The sequence below is a fragment of the Solanum tuberosum genome, unplaced genomic scaffold, assembly GCF_000226075.1.
Source record: "Solanum tuberosum cultivar DM 1-3 516 R44 unplaced genomic scaffold, SolTub_3.0 contig00035, whole genome shotgun sequence".
Lineage (NCBI taxonomy): Eukaryota > Viridiplantae > Streptophyta > Magnoliopsida > Solanales > Solanaceae > Solanum > Solanum tuberosum.
In genome coordinates this window covers 1-12,658 of record NW_006240219.1, presented here as the reverse complement: position 1 = coordinate 12,658, position 12,658 = coordinate 1, and the positions used below count along the sequence as shown (strand labels likewise).

The 12,658-nt window shown below is 31.6% G+C and overlaps 1 protein-coding gene and 3 pseudogenes across 1 annotated transcript; 3 read left to right on the top strand and 1 right to left on the bottom strand.

Moving 5' to 3' along the window:
• The first annotated feature begins 332 nt into the window (after positions 1-332).
• On the top strand, positions 333-2,248 carry LOC107059326 (cytochrome P450 83B1-like; annotated as a pseudogene).
• Positions 2,249-3,428: 1,180 nt separating this feature from the next.
• LOC102580623 (cytochrome P450 83B1-like) lies at positions 3,429-5,565 on the top strand. Its single transcript, XM_006367930.2, has 2 exons — positions 3,429-4,394; positions 4,966-5,565. The coding sequence occupies exons 1-2, from the start codon at positions 3,507-3,509 to the stop codon at positions 5,563-5,565; spliced, it is 1,488 nt and encodes a 495-aa protein (XP_006367992.2). The 5' UTR covers positions 3,429-3,506.
• Positions 5,566-6,210: 645 nt separating this feature from the next.
• Positions 6,211-8,125, top strand: LOC102580968 (cytochrome P450 83B1-like; annotated as a pseudogene).
• Positions 8,126-9,400: 1,275 nt separating this feature from the next.
• LOC102580290 (cytochrome P450 83B1-like) lies at positions 9,401-11,253 on the bottom strand (annotated as a pseudogene).
• Positions 11,254-12,658: the final 1,405 nt, after the last annotated feature.

Here is a 12,658-nt window from a genome sequence, read left to right as displayed (position 1 = left end):
AAAATTTCCAAAAATGACCTTTAGGGTCATTACAGGATCTTGCTATATATATAGTAGAGTGTCATTTACGAATTTACGTGAATTAATTAATTTGAGATTATTAAAAAAATAATTCATAACTCTTATTTGTATCCACCTCAATAATAATAATGAAATAATACAAGAAGACAAAATATGAGAAGTATAGTATTTTCCATGAAAAATTATTATCCTTCGTGCCAAACAAGCCCTTACTTGTTAGTATAAATGAAAGAAACAACAGAAAATTTTAATACAAGACATCAAGTGACTTTGCAGTACAAAATTTTAATATTGCCAAAAAAAAACACAATATGTTCTTTCCATTCTTTGTAGCCCTTGTTATCATTATTATTCTCAGTTTTCTTCTTTAAAAGTAAAAAAGAATGAAAAAAACATCCTGCCACCAGGTCCTTTAAGGTTACCATTCATTGGAAATTTGCATCAGTTTGATGGTTTAACCCCTCATATCTATTTTTGGAAACTTTCCAAGAAATATGGAAAAATATTCTTATTGAAACTTGGTTCTACTCCAGTAATTGTAGTTTCTTCGGCAAAATTAGCAAAAGAAGTAATGAAAACACAAGATTTAGCATTTTGCAGTAGACCTTCTATTTTGGGCCAGCAAAAATTGTCTTACAATAATCAAGATATTGCCACTTCACCTTACAATGACCACTGGAAAGAGCTTCGAAAAATATGTGTTGGTCATTTATTTAGTCTAAAAAAAGTACAATCTTTTATTCCAATTCGTGAAGATGAAGTATCAAGAATGATCAAAGAAATATCTCAACAAGCTGTAACTTCCCGAATCACCAATTTGAGTAGTATATTGATTTCACTAACGACTACAATTATTTGTAGAGTTGCTTTTGGTATTAGGTATGATGAAGAAACACACGAAAGGAGGAATTTTAATGAACTTTTAAAAGTGACTGAAGAAATGTTGGCAGGCTTTTTTGTCTCTGATTATTTTCCTCTCTTAGGATGGATTGATAAACTCTCTGGAAAAATAAATAAACTTGAGAAGAATTTTAAGGATTTGGATGAGTTTTATGAAGGACTCATTGAGCAACATCTCAGTACCAATAGGCCAAAATCCATGGAAGGAGATATTATTGATCTTTTGCTACAATTGAAGAAAGAGAAATCAACTCCAATTGATCTTACATTGGACAACATAAAGGGTATAATCATGGTAACGAACTACTTCATTTGTATCTATTTTATATGACGGTACTGATAAAATTATATATATACTTGCTTACATCGACTGCTTACACCTAGCTAAACAGTTAACCTTTCATTGGCTTGGTGTTAATATTGTTTCATGTGGCTAAGTTTTTTCCATGGTTATGTTTGTGGCATGATTTTAATACAAAGAAAGATTTTTATCAAATATTAAAAAATGCCTTTAAATTTGTGGCATTACACATGTCATAACATTTTATGATTATTTGATTTGAAAAATATTTTAATATAAATAAAATGAGAAATACAAAGTTTTTGAATACATGAAGATATAGTTGGTGGCTATGTTTTTATCCTCCCATTTTCTCTCGTAGAATATGCTAGTTGCTGGAACGGACACTAGCGCAGCTACAATAATTTGGGCAATGACAGCCTTGATGGCAAATCCAAATTCCATGAACAAAGTTCAAGCAGAAATTAGAGAATCGGTTGGGGAAAAGTCCATAGTGAATGAAGATAACGTCCAAAATCTTCCATATTTTAAAGCAGTGATAAAAGAGACATTTAGATTGTATCCAGCAGTTCCATTGTTAGTAGCAAGAGAGACGATGCAAAATTCCATACTAGAAGGATATGAAATTAAACCAAAAACTATAGTTTATGTTAATGCTTGGGCAATTGGAAGGGATCCTGAAATATGGAAAAATCCAGAAGAATTTATACCTGAGAGGTTCTTAAATAATGATATTGATTTTAAGGGCCAAGATTTTGAGTTGATTCCATTTGGAGCAGGTAGAAGAGGGTGCCCAGGTATAGCACTTGGTGTGGCAAATGTGGAACTTGTACTTTCCAATCTTCTTTACGCTTTTGATTGGGAGTTGCCTCGTGGGATGAAAATAAAAGACATTGACACTGATGTTTTGCCTGGAATCATACCACATAAGAAAAAACCGTTGTGCCTTGTTCCTAGAAATTATCACTAGAAATTGAACAAGACCAAACTCCAGTGTTTAAATTAGTTAAATATGTATGTATAACTTTGTTAGTTATCCATGTTTAATATGGTCGTATGGTTTTAGTTATCAATAAAATCTCTCTTCTAGTTCCAAAAGATATCGCGGAAAAATGAAAAGAAGAGCATTTTTCCTATGCGTAATAATTCCAAGTAGAATGTCTGTTATCTTTATCACAAAAGTTAATAAGCTCTAGTACTGTTGCAACACCAAGTGCAATACCTATGGAGAACATTATTGCCTTTATTGTCACAGCTCAAGCACACGCGACATATATTGTTTGTTTTGGCCAAACACGCCTTACGACTATACTCCTTCAGAAAGTTCTAGGTGAGGTTTGTCCTACTACCTAACTAAGGTAATATCATTCATAGGGAATGTTCTATTAATATCATATTTTTCATAGCCCAATTGAAAAACATGTATTATCTACATTTCCCAATAAAACTCATATATTTCTTCCTTGGCTATGCCAATATCACTGAGCTCAAAAACTGTATATATCATATGAACTTATGTTATTCTTTATAAAGTTTCTTAGTTTCCTCCACCATTCAGATCGATGTGAGATTCCAATATACTATAACCTTTACCCCTTCTTCATTATTTAATTTAGAATTTCTTTTCCTTGACCATGTATTAATCCAAAATTTTGGACCCAAACTAAAGCTTTGATAGTTTTGAGTTTATCAATTCCTTCCCCTAATTCTAATAGGAAACAATATCAATTATTTATTACGTTATCAAATTACCTTTGTTTAATTAATGCTATGAAATCATTGGTGAGATAAATATCTAGATAATTTTCCTGTGTCACTTTCATGAATATTAAAGAATCGTGAAAAGTATAGTCTATCACTTAGCTTATAAATGCAATGTCATTTTTTCCAACTTTAAATGACAAATTTCTTTCTATTTACATATTTTTTTAAATATCTATTTTCATAAATATTATCACAGCCCTCGATCCAAAGTCCCAGCTTCGTTACTGCTACTTCCTTTGTTATACTATTTGAATAGTTAAATAATGTATTGTTTTGTGTAATATATTTTTCTTCAAATGCTTTTTAAATATTGTGATTTATAATATTTTTATGTAATTTTTAAAAAATAAAATAAACATTCTATGTTCGAATTCAAACAGAACATGTAGTTTGTTTGATCTCGTACTGCGAGATCAAGTCAAACAAATTAAAACAGAAGGAGTACTATAAATAAAAGAAATCGTAGAAAATCTTAATACAAGATATAGAATACAAGTGACTTTTTCAAAAAAAAAAACACATGATGTTCTTTCCACTCTTTGTAACCCTTCTTATCATCATCATTCTCAGTTTTATTTTTCCTAAAGCCAAAAAGAATGGAAAAAACATTCTACCACCAGGCCCTTTAGGGCTGCCATTCATTGGAAATTTGCATCAATTTGATGGTTTAACCCCTCATCTATATTTTTGGAAACTTTCCAAAAAATATGGAAACATTTTCTCATTGAAACTTGGTTCTACTACTATGATTGTAGTTTCTTCAGCAAATCTAGCAGAAGAAGTAACGAAGACACAAGATTTAGCTTTTTGTAGTCGACCTTCACTTCTTGGCCAGCAAAAATTGTCTTACAATGGTCAAGATATCGCTATGTCGCCTTACAATGACTATTGGAAAGAAATCAGAAAAATATGTGTTGTTCATTTATTTAGTCTCAATAAAGTACAATATTTTAGTCCAATTCGTGAAGATGAAGTATCAAGAATGATCAAGAAAATATCTCAGCAAGCCTCCACTTCACAAATTACAAATTTGAGCAATATAGTGATCTCACTTGCAACTACAATTATTTGTAGAATTGCTTTTGGTATTAGGTATGATGAAGAAACACGCGAAGGGAGGAAATTTGGCGAGCTTTTAAAAGTGACTCAAGAAATGTTGGCAGGCTTTTTTGTCTCTGATTATTTCCCTCTCTTAGGATGGATTGATAAACTCTCCGGAAAAATAAATAAACTTGAGAAGAATTTTAAGTATTTGGATGAGTTTTATGAAGGACTCATTGAGCAACATCTCAATCCCAATAGGCCAAAATCCATGGAAGGAGATATTATCGATCTTTTGCTCCAATTGAAGAAAGAGAAATCAACTCCAATTGATCTTACTTTGGAAAACATAAAGGCTATTATCATGGTAATGACTAATGCACTACTCTATTTGTCTATTTTTTATATTTGCTCTAGCTGACGGCTTACACCTAGCTAAACAGTTAACCTTACAGATGAATTAACAAATTGAAGTGAAAATTCATATCAATTAATCATTGGTTAATTAGATGTTTAAAATTGTATATAAGCAAGTCTTTTGTATTGTTATATTTATTGACTTGGTATTAACACTCTTTCATACAACTAAGTTTTTTCCTTGGTCATGTTTGTGACACGATCATAATATAAAGAAACTTTTTTATCAAATATTAAGAAGTGCCTTTTAAACTTGTGATATTACACATGTTATGACTGTAACACCCCACCTTAAGATAAGAAGTCTCACATCGGCAAAACACTTGAGTGATGTTGGGTATATAAGTAATCAGACCTTGCCAAACAGTGACGCGTTTTAAAGTCGTGCGGATCTAGGTCCAAAATGGACAATATAATATCACTAGCGCGCTGGCCGTTACAATAACTGTTTCTGATTAGGAAAAAATTTCAATTGATATGAATTGTTGCATTTAATTTTATCCTCACATTTGCTCAAGTAGAATATGCTAGTCGGTGGAACGGACACGAGCGCAGCTGCAGTAGTTTGGGCAATGACAGCCTTGATAGCTAAACCAAATGCCATGAAGAAAGTTCAAGCTGAAATTCGAGAAATAGTTGGTAAAAAGTCCATAGTGAATGAAGAAGACATCCAAAATCTTCCATATTTTAAAGCAGTGATAAAAGAAACATTTAGATTGTTTCCACCAGGTCCATTGTTAATAGCAAGAGAGACGATGCAAAATTCCATACTAGAAGGATATGAAATTAACCAAAACATAATTCATGTTAATGTTTGGGCTATTGCAAGGGATCCTGAAATATGGGAAAATCCAGAAGAATTTATACCGGAGAGGTTTCTGAATAGTGATATTGATTTTAAGGGCCAAAATTTTGAGCTGATTCCATTTGGATCAGGCAGAAGAGGGTGCCCGGCTATGGCACTCGGTGTGGCAACTGTGGAACTTGTACTTTCCAATCTTCTTTACGCTTTTGATTGGGAGTTGCCTTGTGGAATGAAAAAAGAAGACATTGACACTGATGTTTTGCCTGGACTTGCAATGCATAAGAAAGAACCTTTGTGCCTTGTTCCTAGAAATTAAACAAGACCAAACTCTAGTGTTTAAATTAGTTATCCATGTTTAATAATATGGTTGTATGGTTTTATGTCTGTCATTTTTCGTTATAAACTTGTAATGGAGTAGTTGTTTGAATAAAATCTCCCTTCTAGTTCCAAAGGATGTCGCAAAAATTTGGTAGCTAATTTACTAATTCTCTAGGAATTAAGTGCGTTGGTTATAATCCTATTCTGATGCAAAATTTAATTTTGAATTCCTTTTTCTTGACAATGAATGAATCCCAATTTTGGACACAAACTAAAGCTTTGACATTTCTGAGTTTATTACGTTATCAAATTGCCTTTGTCTAATGTTCTGAAATCATTGGTGAGACAAATATTTGGACAAAGGTCATTTTTCACGCTTTAATATTGTGGACTGTGGATTACAAGAGTCCACAATCCACATTAATGGTAATGACAAGGCATTAAAAATAAAATAAAATATTGTGGACTGTGAATTTTCCTTTATCACTTTCATTACAATCATGATTTTATGTTCGAATTCACACTAAACATTAGTTAGTTTGACTTCGTACTACGAATCAAGCCAAACAAATTAATACAAAAAAAGTACTATAAATGGAAGTAATTGTAGAAAATCTTATTACAAGATATAGAAGACATTTCGAGTGACTTTTCCAAACAAAACACATGATGTTGTTTCCACTCTTTGTAGCCCTTCTTATCATCATTATTCTCAGTTTCCTTCTTCCTAAAGCCAAAAGGAATGGAAAAAACATTCTACCACCAGGCCCTTTAGGGTTGCCATTCATTGGAAATTTGCATCAATTTGATGGTTTAACCCCTCATCTCTACTTTTGGAAACTTTCTAAGAAATATGGAAAAATATTCTCTTTAAAACTTGGTTCTTCTACTATGATTGTAGTTTCTTCAGCAAATCTAGCAAAAGAGGTAACACACATACAAGATTTAGCCTTTTGTAGTAGACCTTCAATTCTTGGCCAGCAAAAATTGTCTTACAATGGTCAAGATATTGGCGTGTCACCTTACAATGACTATTGGAGAGAACTTCGAAAAATATGTGTTGTTCATTTATTTAGTCTCAAGAAAGTGCAATATTATCGTCCAATTCGTGAAGATGAAGGAGCAAGAATGATCAAAAAAATATTTTTAAAGGCTCACACTTCACAAATTACAAATTTGAGCAATATAGTGATTTCACTTGCAACTACAATTATTTGTAGAATTGCTTTTGGTATTAGGTATGGTGAACAAACACGCGAAGGGAGGAAATTTGGTGAACTTTTAAAAGTGACTGAAGAAATGTTGGCTGGGTTTTTTGTCTCTGATTATTTTCCTCTCTTAGGATGGATTGATAAACTCTCCGAAAAAATAAATAAACTTGAAAAGAATTTTAAGGATTTGGATGAGTTTTATGAAGGACTCATTGAGCAACATCTCAATCCCAATAGGCCAAAATCCATGGAAGGGGGTATTATTGATCTTTTGCTCCAATTGAAGAAAGAGAAATCAACTCCAATCGATCTTACCTTAGACAACATAAAGGCTCTTATTATGGTAATGAACTACTCTATTTGTGTCTATTTTACTTGCTCTCATCGACTGCTTACACCCAACTAAATAGTTAACCTTAGAAATGAATTAACAAGTTGAAGTGAAAATTTTATAAATTAATCAGGGTTAGATGTTAAAAATTGTATATAAGCAAGTCTTGTGTATGTATTTATATTTATTGACTAGGTATTAGTACTCTGTCATACAACTAAGTGTTTTTATTCCATGGTCATATTGGTGGTGCAATCATGATATATAGAAAGTTTTTGGTCAAATATTAAGAAATGCCTTTTAAACTTGTAATATTACACATAACCTTTCATGATTAGGAAAACACTTCAGTTGATATATGAAATGTTTCTTATAGTTTTATCCTCCATTCTCACTTGTAGAATATGCTAGTTGGTGGAACGGACACTAGTGCAGCTACAGTAGTTTGGGCAATGACAGCCTTGATAGCCAAACCGAATGCCATGAAGAAAGTTCAAGCAGAAATTAGAGAATCGGTTGGGAAAAAGTTTATAGTGAATGAAGATGATATCCAAGATCTTCCATATTTTAAAGCAGTGATAAAGGAGACATTTAGATTGTATCCACCAGGTCCATTGTTAGTACCAAGAGAGACGATGCAAAATTCCATACTAGAAGGATATGAAATTCAACCAAAAACGATAGTTCATGTTAATTTTGTGGCTATTGCAAGGGATCCTGAAATATGGGAAAATCCAGAAGAATTTATACCGGAAAGGTTCCTGAATAGTGATATTGATTTTAAGGGCCAAAATTTTGAGTTAATTCCATTTGGAGCAGGAAGAAGAGGGTGCCCGGCTATGGCACTTGGTGTGACAACTGTGGAACTTTGTACTTTCCAATCTTCTTTACGCTTTTGATTGGGAGTTGCCTCCTGGAATGAACATAGAAGACATTGATACTGATGTTTTGCTTGGACTTGCTGTGCATAAGAAAGAACCTTTGTGCCTTGTTCCTAGAAATTATCACTAGAAATTAAACAATACCGAACTCCAACATTTAAATTAATTAATAATGTATGCTTTTGTTTGTCATCCGTTTTAATATAAGGTCGTATGGTTTTATGTCTGCCCTTTTTGTTTCCTAAAAAAAAAGTAAATCCATCTTGGAGTAATGGGGAATTTGACATCAATCCTTACCTTGTAAATTAGCAAAGCAAAGTAGAGCACAAGAAGGAGCTTGTAATATAAACTTGTAATGTAGTGGTTGTAATATAAACTTGTAATGTAGTAGTTGTAATGTAGAAGGAGCTTGTAATATAAACTTGTAATGTAGTAGTTGTAATGTAGAAGGAGCTTGTAATATAAACTTGTAATGTAGTAGTTGTAATGTAGAAGGAGCTTGTAATATAAACTTGTAATGTAGTAGTTGTAATGTAGAAGGAGCTTGTAATATAAACTTGTAATGTAGTAGTTGTAATGTAGAAGGAGCTTGTAATATAAACTTGTAATGTAGTAGTTGTAATGTAGAAGGAGCTTGTAATATAAACTTGTAATGTAGTAGTTGTAATGTAGAAGGAGCTTGTAATATAAACTTGTAATGTAGTAGTTGTAATGTAGAAGGAGCTTGTAATATAAACTTGTAATGTAGTAGTTGTAATGTAGAAGGAGCTTGTAATATAAACTTGTAATGTAGTAGTTGTAATGTAGAAGGAGCTTGTAATATAAACTTGTAATGTAGTAGTTGTAATGTAGAAGGAGCTTGTAATATAAACTTGTAATGTAGTAGTTGTAATGTAGAAGGAGCTTGTAATATAAACTTGTAATGTAGTAGTTGTAATGTAGAAGGAGCTTGTAATATAAACTTGTAATGTAGTAGTTGTTTCAATAAAATTTTCCTTATCGTTGACTTTAGACTCAAAGTTATCCCTTTTATAAGGAGCACTAATTATGCACTTAGAAGGTAGAGAGTGTTGTTTAATATGGCGTAATTATAATTAAAAAGAACAGCTAGAATTCTTCCAATATATAATAATATCTTTGTTTTGGTCCAAAAATAATACAATACAATACATTATATGAATATCCTTATTAGCAATAATAAAAGAAGAAGAAGAAGTTTCCTTGATTTATTTTTGTCGTGAAACTATAATAAGTAGATTTTTAGTTTGTACCCTTTTGAGTGCTTATTAAACATAAATAGGCCAAACTACTCATCAATAGCAAATATTGTTCAGAACATAATTTAAAAAAAATAAAATATAAGCTTTATTATATTCATCTCAAAAAAGGCAATTACATTACTACGAATTGGAAAGGGGGAAACACTCTTCCTAATATTCATATTTTTATTCTACGTTCTATTCCGCATATCACTAAAATAGTCTACATATAATTTTTAAGGACAAGGCAAAGATCATTTTTCTTATGCATAGTAATTCCGCGTAAACTCTCTGTGTCAATATCTTCTATGTTCATCCCAAAAGGCAATTCCCAATCAAATGCATATAGAAGGTTTGATAGTATAAGATCCACTGTTGCAACACCAAGTGCTTGACCTGTAGAGAAACAAATTCAAAATTTTGAGTTTTGTTTTCTTCAAAATATATGGTTCAAAATTAATATGATCATAACTATATTTCTACTAGTACTTTTTATATTTTTCATGTATAGTTTACGTGAAAATTCTATATAAAAATTGTGGGTTCAATTGAACTTATAATTATATGAATTATGTATATATTCGACATTGAATACCTGGGCAACCTCTCCGCCCTGCTCCAAATGGGATAAATTCAAAATCTTGACCCTTGAAATCAATGTTACTATTCAAGAATCTCTCGGGTATAAATTCTTCTGAATTTTCCCAGTACTCAGAATCTCTTGCAATAGCCCAATAGTTTACACGAATTGTTGTTTTTGGTGGAATATTATACCCTTCTAGTATTGAATTTTGCATTGTCTCTCTTGCCACTAGGATTGGAGCTGGTGGATACAATCTAAATGTCTCTTTTATTACTGCTTTGAGATAAGGCATATTTTGAGTATCATCTTCACTTACAATGCCTTTTCCCCCCACTGATTTTCTAACTTCTTCTTGAACTTTCTTCATGGCTTTGGGGTTCTTCATCAAGGCAGTCATGGCCCAAATTACTGTAATTGCGCTAGTGTCTGTCCCAGCAAGAAATAAATTCTACAAAAATATTTAAGTTAATAGAAAAATAACAGAGATGAGAGACGTGTGTCTTATTTAAAATTCTGCATACATTTAAGCATAATTAATTACCATGAGGATTGCCTTTATGTTATCCAAAGTGAGATTGATTTGAGTTGATCGCTCTTTCCTCAATTGTAGCAAAAGATCAATAATATCTCCTTCCATGGATTTTGGCCTATTGGGATTGTGATGTTGCTCAATGAGTTCTTCATAAAATTCATCCAAACACTTGAAATTCTTCTCAAGTTTATTTTTCAATCCAGTAAGTTTATCAATCCAACTTAAAGAAGGAAAAAATCGGAGACAAAGAAGCTAGCCAGAATATCTTGTGACTCATTTATAAGTTCATCAAATCTTCTCTTTTCATGTGCTTCTTCATCAAATCTAATACCAAAAGCAACTCTACAAATAATTGTAGTTGTAAGTGAAATCACTATATTGCTCAAATTGGTAATTTGTGAAGCGGCAACTTGTTGAGATATTTTCTTGATCATTCTTGAGACTTCATCTTCACGAATCGGACTAAAAGATTGTACTTTCTTGAGACTAAATAAATGAAGTAAGCAAAGTTTTCTAATTTCTCTCCAATAGTCATTATAAGGTGAAAACACTATGTCATGACTATTGTAAGACAATTTTTGTTGGCAAAGAGTAGAGGGTCTACTACAAAATGCTAAATCTTGTGTCTTCATTATTTCTTTTGCTAATTTTGCTGAAGAAATTACAACTACTGGAGTAGAACCAAATTTCAATGAGAATATTTTTCCATATTTTTTAGAAAGTTTCCAAAAATAGATATGAGGAGTTACACTATCATATTGATGCAAATTTCCAATGATTGGCAAACCTAAAGGACCTGGTGGTAGATTGGTATTTCTACTTATTTTGGTTTTGTGAAGAAGAAAATGAGAATAATAGGAAAAGCTACTAAAAATATAAAGAACATCATGGTTTTGTTGTGTCACTGCCAAATGCAACTTCAAATGTAACCTATAAATTGATCTTCTATTGAGTTGCTTTTATACACATTTTTTTGTTCAATTGAATGTAGTGATATTTGAGAATGACATCACAATTTAATCTTAAAGATGTTTAGGTATGCAATGACATAACCTTTTTAAATGTTCTAGACTTTCTGCTTAAATACAATTTCTTAGCGTTGATAATATAATTAAGTAAATAAAAATCTATTATTTTTATTCAATTAAATTTTTAGATGAATAGTCGCACAATTCCATATGATAGCAAAGCAAGTAGAGTTTCATGGATAGTTATATAATTTTCACTCTATTGTACAAAAGTTACAATATGATTTTCTATAGAAAAAGTTGCTCAAATACACCTAAGTGTATCATGAAAATTACTAAATTATTTTTTTACTATAGAAATATCATGAATTCTCATCTAAGTATCGCAGAAATTGAGTGACACTTTGTATGATATTTAAACAAAATTAAATGACTTTCTATAAAAATAAATTAAAAATATTTTATTAACGTTTCATGATACTTAAGTAAAAGGTGTCTGATGACTTATCCATTACAAAAGATAATTTAGTGATTTTAATGTAATAAAATAAAGCTAGTCTTGAGCAAACTCTGTCATCGTATGCATTATTACGATCCAAAGGATTCACCATGCAGAGCCAGATTCATGATTTGAAGATAATGATACATCATAAAAAAATATATATACATTATATTAGTTGAAGCAATATCAGATATATTATCATCTCATCTAAAAGTTTGTGTAAATACTCATAAAATTAATATAGTACTAATATATAAATTAAATGACATAAAGAATAATATAGTTAGAACTCCAACTTAGATCACGTGCCCGAGCTCCAAGGACTAGAGCGTACTTTTAAAATATATGATTGTCTTCAGAGTTCAGAGTAAGGGTAGTAATTGAGCGGGTTAGGTCAAATTTGAGTGGATCATAATGAATTAAGACATTAATCGAGTCAAGATTCAACTCGATTCAAATTGCTTGGGTCAAAACGAGTTAGGTAACGGGTTGGATGGATTGAACGAGTTAAATTTGATTTTACCATCCTTAATTCATAATATACAATTATACGCACACGTATATATCTACATAACTTTTTAAAGTTAACGGATACCCATATACCCGGCCTTTCCACATGAATCCGCCTCTTGGCCCATATCAGATTTAGCCAAACAATTTTGGATATGCATAGAATTCTTTGGGTTTTTTAATTTATGTTCTTTAAGAAAGTAGTAATTATCCTTATATAGCAGGGAGAGTTGTGAAGGACCAACATGGCTGCAAAACTTGTACCCTTGGCTGCAACAGTTGTGAAGGACCAACATGGCTGCAAAAGTTGTACC